The sequence below is a fragment of the Felis catus genome, chromosome E2 (genome assembly GCF_018350175.1).
Source record: "Felis catus isolate Fca126 chromosome E2, F.catus_Fca126_mat1.0, whole genome shotgun sequence".
NCBI classification, from domain to species: domain Eukaryota; kingdom Metazoa; phylum Chordata; class Mammalia; order Carnivora; family Felidae; genus Felis; species Felis catus.
The window spans coordinates 19,874,173-19,892,376 of NC_058382.1; the positions used below are offsets into that span (position 1 = coordinate 19,874,173).

At 44.2% G+C, this 18,204-nt stretch overlaps 1 protein-coding gene across 3 annotated transcripts in view; it reads right to left on the reverse strand.

Annotated features, from left to right (window-relative positions):
* Nucleotides 1–18,204, reverse strand: part of GPATCH1 (G-patch domain containing 1) — a 39,103-nt gene that overhangs the window by 8,019 nt on the left and 12,880 nt on the right. For 2 of the 3 annotated variants that reach the window (XM_003997950.6, XM_045045566.1), the window contains 10 exons: nucleotides 17,700–17,942; nucleotides 16,631–16,778; nucleotides 12,826–12,905; nucleotides 9,555–9,759; nucleotides 7,513–7,809; nucleotides 6,116–6,294; nucleotides 5,743–5,870; nucleotides 4,938–5,074; nucleotides 4,444–4,610; nucleotides 295–511 (listed from right to left, as the gene is read on the reverse strand). In XM_003997950.6, the coding sequence (XP_003997999.3) occupies nucleotides 295–511; nucleotides 4,444–4,610; nucleotides 4,938–5,074; nucleotides 5,743–5,870; nucleotides 6,116–6,294; nucleotides 7,513–7,809; nucleotides 9,555–9,759; nucleotides 12,826–12,905; nucleotides 16,631–16,778; nucleotides 17,700–17,942 (1,801 nt within the window). The remainder of the gene's footprint in view (nucleotides 1–294; nucleotides 512–4,443; nucleotides 4,611–4,937; nucleotides 5,075–5,742; nucleotides 5,871–6,115; nucleotides 6,295–7,512; nucleotides 7,810–9,554; nucleotides 9,760–12,825; nucleotides 12,906–16,630; nucleotides 16,779–17,699; nucleotides 17,943–18,204) is intronic. The other variant, XM_006941457.5, reaches the window with a different exon arrangement.

Here is an 18,204-nt window from a genome sequence, read left to right on the forward strand (position 1 = left end):
CATCATCAACCAATTAAAAAAAAAAAAAAAAACGCTATTTTTTAAACAAAAATTCTACTATTTTTTAATTCTTCTCAACTAAGATAAGTGGGAAAAAGGGTATTATCAAACATAACTATCATAAAAATGCACCAGAAATTTACATCCAAATCCACAACTGAAAATATACAAGATTAAAACATCGCTGCCCGCTAATTCTCCTGGTTTAAAACTGCACACTAAACAAAAAAGGAGCTTCTCTAGACACATCCTCATTTTCTTCTTTAGATCCCCAAATCTAAAGTAGCGACATACCACGTGCCACGGATGATGTTTCTGCCGAGTCAGTTTCTTGGGAGCTTTTGAAGTCAGCTTCCCCGGTACCTGCCTGATCATCCTCACTGTCGCCTTGCTCATCCTCAGAGGATGAGGACTTCTCATCGGAGGAGCTGGCAAAGATGGCCTTAAATAAGTCCATGGATGGGCGGCTCCCTTCTCCTTCAGTCTGTGAATCCACACCTTTGCTTACACTCTGTATTAACAATGAAATGAGTCAGGAATGAAGAAGCAGAGGTGAGGGGAGTCAGACATTCTAGAAACACACACACACACACTCTTATGTTTATGCTCAGGTACATGGGTCTCCATACCACATACGGTCTAACTAAACAATGGCCACTCACATGGCATTTATTCTTGTGATGTTTCTGATTCAACAACTGCAGAGCGAGCTGACTGGTAGAAGTAGCTGAAGGTTCTCATGGAGACAGGTCATTAATCAGAATTGCAAAGGACTCACAAAAATGCAGTTGGAACCAGCACAGTGCTTCTGTCCTGTTTTCAAGAGTCTATCAGCCTTCAGAGGTCCAAAATTAGAGGTTAATGAAGGCAGGGGCCTGAACCTAATTAGGTCAATTGTCTGCTAAAACAGACCTTCACCATTCTCCCTCAAATTTAAACAAGACCTAAGGTGGGAATGCAAACTGGTGTAGCTGCTCTGGAAAACAGTGTGGAGGTTCCTCAAAAAATTAAAAATAGACCTACCCTATGACCCAGCAAGAGCACTGCTACGAATTGACCCAAGGGATACAGGAGTGCTGATGCATAGGGGCACTTGTACCCCAATGTTTACAGCAGCACTCTCAACAACAGCCAAATTGTGGAAAGAGCCTAAATGTCCATCAACTGATGAACGGATAAAGATGTGGTTTATTTATACAATGGAATACTACTTGGCAATGAGAAAGAATGAAATCTGGCCTTTTGTAGCAATGTGGATGGAACTGGAGAGTGTTATGCTAAGTGAAATAAGTCAGGCAGAGAAAGACAGATACCACATGTTTTCACTCCTATGTGGATCCTGAGAAACTTAACAGAAGACCATCGGGGAGGGGAAGAAAAAAAAAATGGTTAGAGAGGGAGGGAGCCAAAACATAAGAGACTCCTAAAAACTGAGAACTGAGGGTGGATGGGGGGTGGGAGGGAGGGGTGGGTGGGTGAGGGGTATTGAGGAGGGCACCAGTTGGGATGAGCACTGGGTGTTGTATGGAAACCAATTTGACAATAAATTTCATAAAAAAAAAATACTGAGAACAAACTGAGGGTTGATGGGGGGTAGGGGAGAGAGAAAAGGGGGTGATGGGCACTGAGGAGGGCACCTCTTGGGATGAGTACTGGGTGTTGTATGGAAACCAATTTGACAATAAATTATATATATTTAAAAATAAAAAAACAAAGAAGACCTAAGGTCCTATAACATAATGTCCAAAATGTCAAAATGTCCAGGATGCAATCCAAAATTACTTGGTATACAACCAATCAGGAAAACCTCAACTGGAAAAAGACAATTGATAGACGCTAACCCCAAAATGATAAAAATGTTGGAATTATGTGGCAGACTTTAAAGCAGCTATTATAAGCATGCTCCAAGAATATGGCCACACAGACGGTAAGATGAAAAGGTCTCAGCGAATAAAGAAAAGATATAAAGGAGAACCAAATGAGGATTTTAGAAATGAAAAATACAATAACCAAAATAAGAAATTCACTAGATGGGCTCAAAATAACAGCAGAACAGACATGACAGAAGAAAGAGTCAATGAACTTGATGACAGATCAATAGAAATGATCCGATTTAAACAGACAGAGAAAAAAAGACCAAAAAGAGGCCTGTGGGCCAATATCAAAAAGTCTAACATTTATGTCATCAGAGTCACAGGAGGGGAGTGAGAGCGTGGAGCAGAGAAAATAATGGCTGAAAACGTCCCAGATCTGGTGAAAAACAAGATTCAGGAAGCTCAGCAAAACCCCAAACAAAAGACTCTTGAGGAAACCCACACTCAGATACATCATAACCAAACAGCAAAAACCAAGGACAAAGTACAAATCTTGAGCAGCCAGAGGAAAAATCACATCATTCTAAGGAGGGGAACACGTTGAATAACTAAATTTCTCATCGGCAGGCAGGAAGGCCAGAGGGAAGTGGTACAACATTCGTAAAGGGTTAAAAGGAAAGTCCTGTTGACCCAGAATTCTGTATCTGGCAAAAACACCCTTTAGGAATGCAGATAAAACACACATTCTCAGATGAAGGAAAATTAAGAGAACTGCACTCTCGAGTTGGAACTTCTCTAAAAGAACTGCTAAGTAAGGGGAGTCCCTCAGACAGAGGGAATGATAGGAGGGAGAGCTGGTACTTCAGGAAGGAAGAAAGAGCAACAGCAATGGTAAATATCCAAGTAAATAAAACGGACTGTCATCTCACCAGTTCTTTAAACATGTCCAACAAGTGGAAGCAAAAATTAAAACACTGTCTCATGAGGTTTTCAGCACGTGTGCACATAATACATAAGGCAACATCATAAAGCTGGAGAATGAAGGGACCTACAGAGTGGTAGAGATTCTATATTCCACTTGACGTGGTAAAATATCAATTCCAATTAAACTGTGAGAAAATAAGCATGTATATGATAGAGCAATCATTAACAAAACAGAGTTAATGAGGCGCCTGGGTGGCTCAGTCGGTTAAGCGTCCAACTTTGGCCAGGTCATGATCTCACGGTTTGTGAGTTCAAGTCCGGCATCGGGTTCTGGGCTGACGGTGAGGAGCCTACATGGACTTCTCTCTCTCTCTGTCCCTCCCCACTCACACTCTCTAAATAAACAAGCTTAAAAAAAAATGGGGGGTGCCTGGGTGGCTCAGTCAGTTGAGTCTCTGACTCTTTACTTCGGCTCAGGTCATGATCCCAGGGTCGTGGGGTCCCAGGGTCGTGGGGAGCCCTTGTTGGGCTCTGTGCTGAGTGTGGAACCTGCTCAAGATTCTCTCTCTCTCTCTCTCTCTCTCTCTGCCCTTCTTCCCGCTCACGCTCTCTCTCTAAAATAAAAAAATAATAAAACACTAATAATAAAATTATGAAATAAAAAGATAATATGATACTGATGAATCTCAAAGGTATGAGTCTCAAAAGGTTATATACGTATGTTGTCTGATTCCATTTACGTAACATTTTGAAAAGAACAAAACTATAGAGACAGAGAAGAGATCAATGGTTGATGGGGGGTTTGTAGGGAGGGAAGGGTATGACTAGAAAGGGACAGCATGAGGGAGTTTTTGGGGGTGATGGTACCATTTTGCATCCTGATTGTGGTGTGGTTCCACAAATCTGCATCTGTATAAAAACTCACCGAACTGCACATTTTAATGCATGTTCCTTTAAAAGATAATTTTAAATGAGGCTATCAGAAATAAAACCAACTTTTTGATAATTCCAGAGAAAGAAAAAAAAAAGGCAACACAAAACATTCAAATTCTCTAAATATCTGCAGTGCTATTTCCTAGCTTATAGATTAATGTCTAAGAAAGTAAGTTCCTTTACAGTTTCTGTAAAGTAAGTTTTTATTAAGCGAGATGTCCATACTTGACTGATTTCTTTTTTAAAAAAAAAGAAGTAAAACTAACTTTTTATTAAATTCAACTTTCAACTATTAGACCAGCAATTTTTTACAAAGCCAATGGATATTTTGTTTATACTCCCCACAAAAGAAAACACAGTGAATTTTATTTCAATGGCTGATGCTAAGTGAAAGCCATCCCTGGCAAAGAAGTTTATACCTTTCCTCATATGATCAAAGACATGATTGAAACTACTGCAATGTAGAGCAGGTGCTGGCAACTACAGCCTCTGGGCCAAATCCAACCCACTGTCTGCCTTGTAAGTAAAGTTTTATTGGAACACAGATGAACCCAATTTTTTTCCATATTGCCTGTGATTCCTTTCCCATTTGACAGCAGAGTTGAGCGGCTGCAATAGAGACTATATGGCCCACAAAGACTAAAATATTTACTATCTGGCCCTTCTCAGAAAGCTGGCAGACCCCTCCTATCAAGTGATGACAAAGCACCATCACAGAGAAAGGCAAACGCCCCAGTCAGCCTGGCAAAGAGAACCTGGAAGCCACAGTTACCTTATCTGAGAGTGACTCCGTCACATGTTCTTCCTCTTTGATTACTAAAGGGCTGGACTCTTGTGTAGGTGGGCCAACTTTTGATCTAGCCAAACTTAAAAATTCACTAATGGAATCTTCTTTCTTTTCTTGTTTAGATGTATCCCATCGCGATGGTTTTCGTGATTCTGAAAGGTGGGAGGACATAGACGTAATATCAGAATGTGGCAAGTAAAAGGCAAGCTCTCCATTCCAGCTCTTTCATTCATTCAAGAACACCAGCAGACCTACTGTGGGCCAGGCATGGTGCAACGTGTCGGGAACATGGCAGGTGCTGAGGCAGAGCCCCAACCCCAAACAGTATACGTCTGGACTCTTACAACACGCGCTAATGTGTTCATATGAGCGATTCCCTTAATGGAGGGAAAGCTCACACCATGTGTACCCCGAAGACTTTCCAACAGGATCGGGGTTGAAACCATGGTCAGCCATGGGCCTGAGGAAGCCCCACTCACTGTCAGGACCTTGGTGTTGCGGCCCTTTTTCACTCGCTGCTTGAGTTGCAGGTGAGGAAGCAGTCTCTGGGAGTGTCAGAAAGTTGAAGACTGAGTATTTGTCACGTTTCACTCTTGGTAAGCCAACCAAAGTTGAACTGCGGGGTGAAAAGAAAACACATATATGTAATTTCAAATAACAACTGTGAGGATAACATCTAGTTCGTGTGAAGTTTTCCGTCTTGTGTTTTTCACCACTAGCTCTTCTCTTTGCTAAGAGGTCCCTGAAGGTGATTGCGCTTCTCCAAGCAGTTTAAGAATTTGGAATGGCTGATGTTAGGGCCCACGAGGTTTCCCTTATTATAGTAAGAGCTAGAATTTAACTTTGAAAATGTATTCCCATGAAGGAAAAGCTCCACTGCTAAAAATATACCTAAATTTTCTGACAAAACCTCAGATTCAATTTAAGTGTCAAACTTTTATAAAGAATTAGTGTAAGTAATATTCTAAATGTAAGCTATATGTGATTATTAAAAAGGTGGCAAATCAGACCAGCATTAAGTTTTTGTAACTTGACATATCTGAGTTTCACATCTTTGGTAGAGAATAAAGTCTGCTTTCTGGATGTTTGCTTACTATTTTTTTTTTTTTTTTTTTTTTTTTTAGTAACAAATTAATAGAAGTTAAATCTGCAAAATTTGCAACTCCAAGCATTTACAAGTAAATTCATCTAGAAAAAGGGAATTTATATGAATAGGTTAGGGGGAGAGTTAACTTTAATATGGGGGAAGGAGTACTGATGTGAGGACAGGTTTATCCAACTTACTCTGGATAAGGGTCAGGGACATTAAACCTCTTACACAGCAGCTTGTCAGGATGCCACTCAAATGTGTCTCGGGTAAGCTTCCCGAACATCTTCATCCTCACAGCCGACTGCTTGTCATTGACATCATTCTGGGAAAAGACATTTATTCTGTTTCATCAAGTGGTCACACCACCGCCCTGAGTGCTCTTTCACTGAAAAGCTTTCAAGCAACCTTCCAAAACTTCCAAACAGTGCTTATGCTGCGCCACTGTGCTAAAGGCATAAATCATTCTTATTCTATAATGCCACGTATATTCTGATCATTCCACTGAGGGATCTAAAATATTTGTTTGGATTTTACAATTCATCAGGTAGGGATGTGATGGCGACAGACCTCTTGGTCTCGAGGGACTTCCACTTGATCTGAATCGTCCTCCTCCTTGGCATGTGTGAACCTGGAGGACAAGGTCGAATGGGAAGACACATACAGCAGGGCTGCCCGAGCAAACTCATCCCGCTCGCGGCCTCGCTCCCATTCTGTCATACTGGGATCCAGACAACGTTCCAGGGCATCTATGGTACAAGGAATGAGAACCTGCTTCACTCTTAGGAAAAACGTAGGGCTTAGAGAAGAACACCCGGTGGGTCCCACTGTGTCTCTGTAGATTTTACCAGAGAGGCCACAAATCTGTACCCTGGTTTGTAAGAGCATGGCGGGGAGTACCTGTCAGGTTATATCGCTCTCCCCCTCAACATGATGCTTTTATTGAATTCTGTCTACCACACAGAACAGAGAAAAACATTTGGGGACTCATGCTCAGTTAAATCTTTGAAGCCAGGGGCGCCTTGGTGGCTCAGTCGGTCAAGCATCTGACTTTGACTCAGCTCACGATCTCAAGTTTCGTGAGTTTCAGTCCCGCATCAGGTGAGCTCAGGCTCCACTTTGGGTGAACATGAGCCCCGCTTTGGATGAACCCAGCTATATCCTCTCTCTCTGCCTCCCCGCCCTCTCTGCCCCTCGCTCACTTGCGCCCTCTCTCTTTCTCTCTCAAAACAAAACAAAACAAAACAAAACAAAACAAAACAAAACAAATCTTTGAAGCCAGGAACTTGGTACCACTCCGGGACAGTGATAAGTTCATCCTAACTATATTCCTAAGTCTTGGCAGAAAAACACTCTTTTTTCTAACTTTTGGGTTTTTTTAATTTAACAAATAAACACTGAGGGTGGGTTCTTAGGTCTGCTTTCGAAAACCGACCCCTCCAATTTGCTGACGACGCTCACGAGAACTGCTATGAATAACCGTAATCCCTCTCCTCAGTCTGGCTGTGTTTACTCCGTAGATCACAGAGTGATTTTTCCCCCCTTGTAACGGTTCAACAGCCAACTACCTTTTTAAATCAAATTTTAGGCCACGATTTAGGGCTGGATGATTAGGATTTTAAGACAAAGTGGGAGATGACCTTGTTCTCTTGGTGTGAAATGCAACACTTACAGAAGGCAGGCATCGGCACACAGTAAATGGTCTGTAGTTTAGCAGTAGCCACTGCCAAGCCATGTTCTCTACGTCAACAGCTATCTTTGGGACCTGAGATATGGAGAAACACAAGCTGCTTGCTCCTACTTTCTGAGGTCAAGAGCCAGGGACTAAAATCTTTGCACTGTTTGCAGCAGGACAAAGCAAATCACCGGCGGAGTGGGGTACTTCAACTTTCAATCTGGGACAAGGGCCAGAACGGCAAGACTGCTTCCGCTGGCTGAGAGGTGGGAGACCCAGGCCCAGCACCCACCTTTCTGACCCCGTTTCATATGTACTAAAAACTCTTCGTATCGTTTTTGCTTTTCTGGATCTTTCGCGAAAGGTTTGAAGCTGCTGGCTCTCGTGGCAGCTGTCCCACCACTCAATGCCATGTGCCACGAGCAGGTCCCCACGTCCGGAGAGGAAGGCTGGGGTCGGCTGCTTGAGGCCTTCTGGGCCAGACTCCTGGCCTTGAGTTGAGCTGCTTTAAGGTCAGTTGCCTGCTTCATTTCTTTGATTCTCTCTTTATCTTTTTGGGACAGAAACTCTAACACTGAAGTAGATGAACCTAAAAGAAAAAATAGTAATATGGAAGAAATGAAAAGTACCGTAAGACAACCATAGTGACATTTCTGTGGTACATACATGCGCAATATCACGAATATACGTAATTAGAGTGTCTTAGTTTTTCATCTGTACTCGTATTATCCCTGGGAACTAGACAGTGAAAATAACATGACTCCTATTTTACAGTTGGCAAAAATGGAGGTCAGTACTTGGATGTTTATCAGGTGAGTGAGTGGTCCTAGAACAAGGAAGCTGACATTCCAGGCTCCGGACCTCCAGCCTGAGGCGGCCGCCACCTCCACAGTCCCACTGGGCACAAGCCCCGGTTCAGAGCCAGCTGCCCCTGCGGCATTCACTCCTGTCATAGCACCCACTGAGCACTGTCTTGGGCCGGGAGGACACCGGAGACAAAGTCCCGCTCCCCTACATGGGGGCATGGGAATTAGAGAAACCCAAAGTCAACAACACCAGAGGATGGCTATGAGAGGAAGACCATGAAGGAAACAGGCTGACATGACTGAGGGGGACCTAGAGGTGAGGGCTGGGAGGGGGAGCAGGGAATCACTAGCATATGTGACGGGGCAGGGGAAGCCCGGAAGGTGCCTCCAAAGAGATAATATTTGTGGTGAGTTAAGTAAAAGAAGCCGAAGTAGAAGCGAAGAGCAGAGGCAGAGGAGATGGCGAACATCAAGGCCCCGATGTGGTACATCGCGGTGGGCAGGGTCAGAGGGCGGGAGGCAGGATCACAAGGCTAGACCTCAGGGGGTTAAGGGAGAGTAGATATGGCTTGAAAAGAAGGCACGACTGGATCCCATAGCCTGGTGGGGAGTCTGCATTTGCCTTCAGTGTGAGAAGTACTGGACTGTTTAAAGAAGGGCAGTGATATCATTCGGTTCGTCCGGCTGCTGTTGAGGGGAAGGGACTGCAGACGGGAAGGCGGGAAAAGGAGGCTGATAATGAGGCTCTGCAATAGTCCAGGCGAAAGAGGTTGGAAGCAGCCTCCAGGCTGGAAGCAGGCTGGAAGCAGCCGAAAGGCAGAGACATGATGGCGTCCCCAGCGTGTTGGGGACAGCACTGAAAGGACCTGCTGATGGACGTGGGTGGGCAGGAATCAGGATTCCTACATTCTGGTCTAAGCAGCGGATCACTGGTGGCATCATTCACTGACAAGGGGAAGACCGGAGGAAGAGCGGGCCTGGAAAAGGAAGTGGGGAACCGAGACTTCCGCTCTGGTCTATTGTATTTGAGGTATCTATTGGGCTCCCGAATGGCAAGTCCCAGTTCACCTCTCACAGTGGGTCTTTCTGTGCCAGCCTAGAGGGGACTCTCCACACTTGTCCACACTTTCAGACGCACTCGTCTCTTTTAGGCTTTCGGGAAAGAGCTACAGTCCCCTTTCCCCTGAGGAAAAAAAAAATCACACATTCTCAGGCTGTGCAGGGACAGCGAGGGCGTCCCTGATCTGCACCACATTCCTGGACAATTATTACAAGTCTGAAAACCACTGAGCTTAAGACAAGAGCTGCGATTTCAATGGCACAACCCAAACTTGTGTTAGAAAACAAGTCTTAAGAAATAAAGGATACGCACACTGCCATGTGTGCTGCTCACAAGGAACAATTTTGTTCTCACAGTGTGGGAATACTCAGTCATGTACCAAGTGTCACTGAGAAAACAACTTTCCGTTTTGATTTTGATAACCCCAATTACTATCAATGTAATGTTCTTAATCTCTGTGGCACATACCTTGAATGGGTGTTTCTCCCAGCAACTCCGCCCGCTTGGAGGCATTCAGCTGGTGCCTACTGTGTGTCCCTGGGTCAGGCATTGGCTTCCCAGCTGACTCTGACAATACCTGGACTAAGTGGGTGTTCTCTGAGGTTGCAGCTACCACAGGTCTGAAATAATGTACCGGTCGATAGTCTCTCGGCAATTCAGGTGGTGGGTAAGTCTTAAAAAAAAAACAAAAACAAAAAAAACCCCACAAAACTCAGAAAAGACAGGCTGTAAGATGACCATGTTTGACTTACCCAAGAGAACCCATAACCCATGAGTGTTGTGAACCCTGCCCTTGCCAGGCCAACATCCAGCAGGAGGGTCGCACTGGGAACAGCCTCTCCAGACGTCTAGCCAACATCCATTCTGGATCTGGAGGGTCACCGGGACTCTACTGTTCCAATGGCCACACATCCTGAATGTTACCCCTGCCCACTTCTGCAGACAGATGCCAATATGCATGCGTTATGTGACAAGAAAGATGACAGTAGGTAACACAACGTATCGGCCCACATGCAGAACTGGCCTACTATAAATTAGAAAACTTAGAAAAGTATGATTCAAGGCTTAGAAAAGACATAATTACTTAAAATAAGTTATTTTTCCATTCAGAATTATTTTTCTGGTTACATTTCAGTTCCAAATTAGAGTTTCAGGACTTACTTTTTTGATCTGAGGTATTTTTAATTCAAAAGCTGACTGAATTGAAATTGAAATATATCTGAGAAATTCAGGCACTGATGATGATAGAACAGATACATTAAAAGAAAGTATAACACACTTTTAAATTACTGCACAGAAAGGTCTCCTTTGCTCTGAGTCTAACAAGCATGTATGGACAGTCTCATTTAAGCCAGTTTCTAGATTTTTTCCTCTACTTGAAACCCTGAGCTCCGTAACCAGTGAAGCACCGAATGCTCTCCGGCTGTGGCTCCGGGGCTCACAGAGGGTTTGACAACAGTGACGTCCGCATCCCACCCCACAAAGCTGGCACCAGGCAGGGTCTCCCAAGCAGCCCAGGTGGCTGAACCACGCAGCCTAGGGAAGCACCCGGCACAGTGACAGTCTGCAGCAGAATGCTAGTGTCACTGCCAGGACATCTCACTGTTTATCGCCTTAGCCCAACCACCTCCTCCGAACATATGGACTCCCAGATCAGTCGGCAAACACTCTTATGAGGCCGCGACACCCGAATCCAGAGGAGCGTGGCAGAAAGGGGAGGGGGTGCGTGGCCACAACTCTTATTAATATCTTCCACTGGATTCAAAGCATCCCACTCCCTCCGCTAAATCACGTTCTGTTTGGCCTCTGGATAAAGAGGCTGGGTTTTGAGCCCATATGTAGAAAGAATACTTGCCTGTGAAAGGCTGGGTGAACATAGCCCTTCTCTGAACTGTTCCCACGCGGAGCGCTATTCCAGCAAGCTGTACCTCAGGAACCCCCGATGTCTGTCTCCCCACATACAGCCCTCTGCCTCACTGCAGTGAATCTGTGCCTCTGGCACCCCCACGGGAATAGGCTGTCCTTGGGCGCCAGGACTTAGTCCTGGAGGAAGTGAGTCCTCAAGCCCTGAGTCAAGCGAGTACTTCTCAGCCTTTTTTATGCTCTCATACATGTAAAAAACTAGCATCGTCCTTTGACGTTACTTGACATTTCTGGTAAAAGTATCAGTTTACCATGTGCCCAAAGCTGTTCTGAATATATTCTGCTCGCTGTTACAACATTTTCACGACTAAACAAATCAAAGCTGCTGTAACACCGAACGTGGTGTTTCAGGCGGCACTGCCCCTGGCCTCCCCTCTTCTGAAGAACCACGGGCCAAGCCACAGAGGTACTTAACAGACATTTGCTGAATACAAAAACAGAGAGCAAATTAAAGGATGGAACAATCTAAAAAAGGGATGCCAACAAGGCGAATGGCCAGGAGCCTCACCTGAGCTGCCAGCACCATCACCCAGTGATGCCTGCCTGTGGGCACGTGGCTCTGATGGGGGTCAGAGACAAATTACCACTTGGCCCAAGCTGCACAATGACCTCACGAAAAAACAGGACTATCTGGAAAGGCATGTGGAGTTCTCCACGGGACCTGACCTGCATGCACGCAGCCTCTCCTCCTTCTGCTTGCCCAGACAAGGAGTTCGAGGAACCCTGTCCACACCGGCCAACACTCTTCCCTGCACTCAGGAGGAGGCAGCAATGGGGGCTTTTCTGACTTAAAATTTTCTACTTTTCTTTAAGTTACATTGCCCTTGGAATTATACCAATTCCGTTTTCCCACCAGTTTCTAATGTAATTCTTTTTTTAATGGAAATAACCATTTACTTAAAACTTGGATTTAAAAAGTTAGCAATTTAGGGGCACCTGGGTGGCTCAGTCGGTTGAGCATCAGACTGCAGCTCAGGTCACGATCTTGCGGTTTATGAGTTCGAGCTCCGCGTCAGGCTCTGTGCTGATAGCTCAGAGTCTGGAGCCTGCTTTGGATTCTGTGTCTCCCTCCCTCTCTGCCCCTCCCCCACTCACACTCTGTCTCTTTCCCTCAAAAATAAATAAACATTAAAAAATTTTTTTAAAGATTAGCAATTTAGGGATACCTGGATGGGTCAGACAGTTAAGCATCTGACCTTGACTCAGGTCATGATTTCACAGTTCATGGGTTCAAGCCCCACATAGGGCTCTGTGCTGACAGCTGAGAACCTGGACCCTTGTTCAGATTCCTGTCTCCCTCTCTCTCTGCCCCTCCCTTGCTTGTGCTCTGTCTCTGTCTCTCTCTCTCTCTCAGAAATAAACATTAAAAAAAATTAAAAAGGGGTGTCTGGGTGGCTCCGTTGGTTAAGTATCCAACGACTTCCACTCAGGTACATGATCTCGCGATTCGTGGGTTTATGCCCGGCATTGGGCTCTGTACTGACAGCTCAGAGCCTGGAGCCTGCTTCAGATTCTGTGTCTCCCTCTCTTTCTGCCCCTCTCCCACTCAACACTCTGTCTCTCTCTCAAAAAATAAATGTTAAAAAATCTTTAAAAAAAAGATTAGCAGTTAGATATTTTGGATACAATGTGGTTACTGACATTTCTAATGCAGAACATGTTTTCCTGGACAATCACTAATAATTATGCTGTTGCTTTCTGAAAACAGAATTCACTTACTTTTCAGTTGTTAACATAATAACTCAGGTCACCTAGCAGTGAATATTTTAAGTACTAAAGCATAAAATAAATAAAGAAACAAAATTTTTTTCCTTACTTTTTTAGACGATAAGGGTTTAGAAGCCAAGGAAAATCCATCCAAAATTTTGCCAATGTATCGAAGATCTTTCTCTGATTCTGCAAAATGATGTCATCAATTAATTCCGGAAGCAGAGAAGATTAGAATGGGACAAAAGACGTCAGTTGTTTTTTTTTTATCTCCAAGAACGTAAATACCACAAGTCATACATGGTATCTTGCAGAGATAGCAGTAAAGGGGAGGGAACAATGGCACGTAAAGCCATCACACCTCTGTTGACTCAGCCACCGGCAGCTGGGCCCACGGCACCCTCCGTTGATTAGGCTGCCCCAGATGTGAGGCCACGACTCTCCAAGACAAGTACCTCAATATTGCTTTTAAATAAAAAGCCTAGCTTAGGAGGACCTAAGGTGAGGTGTACCAAAGAGTATACTCTATGGAGTAAAAGATCTCAAGAAAAAACATTAAGAGCATAAGTATGGATAAAAGCAAAATCCTGACGATAAGAGAGTCATTTCTAAAACCAGGTGAAGAACCAGGGGAAGACTACTCCCCAGTTTCCTTAGCAACTATTCAAATAAGGCACAGAAGACAATGCAAACAGGCCAGCCTGTAATCTAATCTCAGTCCAAATTAAAAGGTACTTCTGTCTTTTTCTCAAACGAAATTCTAAGAAGAGATAAAGATCACTAAAGATCACTCAGAAAACAGAATGACCGATGCCCTCGGACTGGGAGCCAGGGATTGGCCACTGGTTGTGGAGACAACCTCACAGATAGGGGCTCTGTGATTCTCAGGGATTTCCTGAGCATAGTAGTTATGGCAAAAATCCGTATACACAAAATGCATTTTCTGTAGCCGAAAGCTCCTTGTGCATGACCACCATGAGCACTTACACAAGGGCTGTGTGGTCCTGAAGTAGACATAGCCGCCCTGGGGCAGGTGGGACCTAAGTCTTCAGCCACTTACAAGGCAGCACAGCCCTATAACTATCCTCCCCACCAAAATCATTCCTTGCACTTCAACTCATGTTGAACTTTTGTACCAGCTTTTGAAGTTCCCAAAATTCTATGGGATAATTTGAGATTAACTTTGACACTCTTGGCACCCCTATGTTTATAGCGGCATTATTCACAATAGCCAAATTATGGAAGCAGCCCAAGTGTCCACGGGTAGATGAGTGGATAAAGAAGATGTGCTACATACATACAAGGGAATATTACTCAACCATAAAAAAGAATGAAATCTTGCCATTTGCAACAACACAGATGGAGCTAGTGAGTATTACGCTAAGTGAAATACGTCAGAGAAAGACAAATACCAGGATTTCACTCATATGTGGAATTTAAGAAACAAAACAAATGAGCAAAGGAGAAAGAGAGAGAGAGAGACAAATAAAGAAACAGATTCTTAATTACAGAGAAGAAACTGATTGTTACCAGAGGGGAGGTGGGTGAGGGATGGGTGAAATAGGTGATGAGGATTAAGGAATGCACCTGTCGTGATGAGCACTGGGTGATGAATGGAAGTGTTGAGTCACTGTATTGTACACCTGAAACTAATATTACACTGTCTGTTAACTACACTGGAATTAAAATTAAATTAAAATAAACAAAAAACATCTTTCACACTCTTGGCATTTTGTATTCATTTAAAGCCCAGCAATTTTACTTCTGTGAATTTATTCTGAAGAAATAAAATGCAAATGTACATCAAGACAGAGCCATAGAATATTTATTATAGCTGTATGGATCATGGAAACAAATAAGAATAATGAAAAAAATCAACCATGAAGACTGGCTAAATTTAGATTCACTCAGTGAAAAACCTTAAGGTCAAAAGTATAGAAAGTTGTGTCTAGGGGTGGGAGAGATGAGGAGACCACGGCAGAGAGGGGATAAGGGGAGTCTGGGGGGATCGGGGAAAGTCAGCAGCTCAGGCTTGAAGTGGAGAAGGGTAGGATTCAATTAGCACAAAGGTGTTGTATAAAGAAAAGCCAAAGATCTGACCCAGGAGACAGATCTAAATATGTATTATAAATTAGCAATCATTATATAATTAATATATTCTGATAATGTTAATCATATAGTATTGTGTCAATATATTGCCATAATCAATATGATCAATAATTAACATGTTAATGTAGTCTGTAATATTAATATATTATAACACATTAACATACATCTTTTTAAGTTATAAAAATAATACATAGTCTTAGTAGAAGATTCTGAAAACCTAGGTAACCAAAAGGAAGAAGTGACGTCAACGAACATTTGGGCACACCCTCTTCCAGCATTTGTGTAAAACCCTAGATTCTTTTTTTGGCGATAATGACAGACGCCACTGACACTTAGAGTGCATGCTGTGTGCCAGGCAGGTCTCAAGCCCTTCACGTACGTTAAAATCTCCTTGGGTATGCCACAGTCATGCCCACTGTCCAGGCAAGGATGCCCGAGGCCACAGCTACTAAGTGGGGAGAGCCAGGGCTGGAATCCAGGCAGCCTGTCTCAGAATTTGTGTTCACAGTCGTTAAGCTAACCACCTCTAAAAACTGGTTTGCGCCTGCTTTTTTTCCTTCCAGAAATGCAAAATAGGCATCCTTTAGGGAAGTTATACTCGGATTATTTAGATTTCAACATGTATGTTTCAGCTGTGTTGTACAGGAATTAGATCAAATTTCATCTAAAAATGTCTCCGTAGACTGTTTTATCTCAGCAATCACCTCCTTACTTCATTTAGGTGCTTGTTATTATTATAACCAGAGAAGAGTAGGTACTATTTATTCAGTCTTTGGGCAGGTACCATGCCAAACATCGAGTTATGCCACTTAATCCTCACAATGACCCTCAGGGCGGATCTGATCTTCATTTTACAAATGATGCCCAGAGAGGTTACTAGTCTTGCCCCATGTCCCACTGCTGGGCAGTAGACAGCTGTGATCCAAATCCAGTCAGATGACTCCAAATCACATGCTACTAACATCTGCTCCAAACTGTCTCCTCCCTACAAAAAAAGCTGAAGTATTACTTAGAACCACAGGATCTAAAGGAGCCTGGGTGGCTCAGTTGTTAAGCATCTGACTTCAGCTCAGGTCATGATCTCACAGATCTCACAGTTCATGAGTTCGAGTCCCACATCAGGTGAGCTCAAACCCCACTTCAAGTAAAACATGAGCCCTGGGTGAGCCCCACTTTTCTCTCTCTCTCTCTCTCTTTCTCTCTCTCTGTGCCTCACTCACTTGCACCCTCTCTCTCTCAAAAAATAAAACAAAAAAGAACCACAGGATCTGAGTCACTACAGACCCTGACTTGAAATTTAAGTTGTGTTAAGACATGTCCATCTCCTAGCCCAACAAGAGCCCCCCAGGAACCAGGGACTCAAGTGAGGAGACTGGCTGGGTGCCAGTACCAAGCTCCCTCTTGCTGAAGGTCCCACACCGAAGGTCCCGCACCTGGCCTTCTGACCTGCTGGGCCTATGTTGGCCAGTTTCCCAGTTTCTTGGGCTTCCCTCTGACCCAGTGCCACCTCTGACCTGCAGCACAAGCACCTGTCCACATACTTGCTCCTTCCCTGATTCCAGACCTCTTCCTCCTCCCCACCTTGGCCTTGTCTTGACAGCTGGCTTTGGCTCTGACCCGGTCTACCTTCTGTCTTACCCCCCACACGGGGCCTCTCTTCTCTCCACTTTGTTTCTCACCCTCTATCTCTGGCCACCACCCCCCAACTCCACCGAGGCTGACACTGCAGTTATCAATTCTGCAATCTCTTCTTCCTGATACCCTGACATTTGGTCCTACCATTGGTTGAGGGTCTATGGCATTACCATTCTGACTTTTATACTGCCTGGGTGCTGTCCAGCCGTAGAGTCCATCTCCAGGCTCCTCATCCTTCAAAATGGTGTCATATTTGGATAAAGTTTCTGTGGCATAGATGTCATCATCTTCCTCTTCCAGGGCACCAACACCAAAAGCCTTCAAAAACAAGGTTTCAAACAGCAATGACAGGTTTTAGAGCATGTCTCCACTGAAGAATAAAGCTACTTTAAGGATGTGGTTGAACAGACCACATTAGCATTGCAAGATCACCAAAAGAGAGGGGAAGCAGGAGACTAGATTAACACATACACTCAAGTCCTCTTGGAAACAGTGACCGGAAGTGAATGCCGTCCTCCAGTGCTGGGACTGTCCTCCAGGCCTAGCAGCAGCTACAGGTCTGGGGCCTAGCGAAGGAAGGCATGGAGAACACACCCAGCATCAGCGCGGGAGGAGAACAGGGCCTTCAAAAGCAGAAAGGCAGAATATTCATCTTCCGGTCATTGTGGCCTGGGGCCAGTGCTGGTGACCAGGATCTCAAGGCACCACTATTGAAATAGCTATTGTAAGAACCTCTAACCTTTGTGGACATGGCCTCCAACAAGGATTACTTTTTGTTTGAAAAAAATTTGGAGGGATGCCTGGGTGGCTATTGGTTGAGCGTCAGACTCGTAATTTCAGCTCAGGTCATGATCTCAGGGTTTGTGGGATCGAGCCCAGCGTTGGGCTCTGTGCTGACAGCTCAGAGCCTGGAGCCTGCTTCAGATTCTGTGTGTGTGTCTCTCTCTGCCCCTCCCCTGCTCACGCTCTCTCGCTCTCACTCTCTCTCTCTCTCTCTCAAAAATAAATAAACATTAAAAAAAATGTTTTTTTAAAGAACATTAGGTCACAGGATCTCAGCAGTACCTATTAAAATCAGGAAGGTGTGCTTGAAGCGTGTTCAGAAAAGGCTGTAAGGAAAACATAACCACCTCAAAGTCTTTGCATAGTCAATGAATAATGACTGCTATAGATATAGTATAATATGGAAAGCGTTCTCATTTGTCAGTGGTTCCATGTTCATGAAACAGAAACTTTTACCTGGCCTGAAATTCCCAGTTTTCTTCCTTTATTCACCCCAATCTCTCCAAGGAGATTGCTGGCTCCCTCAGGTCCCCTACTGAAAAGATTAAAATGTTCTCCCGCAGTTCCAAACAATGCTTGGTGGGGATCCAGGCCCTTGTAAGCCAGTCCATGCACGTTATCTTTAGGTGTGAAATCCACAGGTGTGATGTCTTTGGGTGCAAAGGTCACATTTTCAGGCACATAGTCATCATCTTCATCCTATTTAACCACGAGGAAAAAGGAGAATGGAGGTGAGTCACTGACTGGTGCAAAGGAAGCCTATAAAATACTATTTTCAAATGACTACTTCCAAACAGAACAATGACCAAACTTTCATTTCCACTATTACAAATTGCTAAATTGAGTCCCTGATACTCAAGAATCTGAACAGACCTTGGACATGTATGGTGAGGGCATGTTGCTGAATACATTCTCTGACATGAAGACAGTTTCAGGGTAGGGGTATTTCACCGTAATGGGA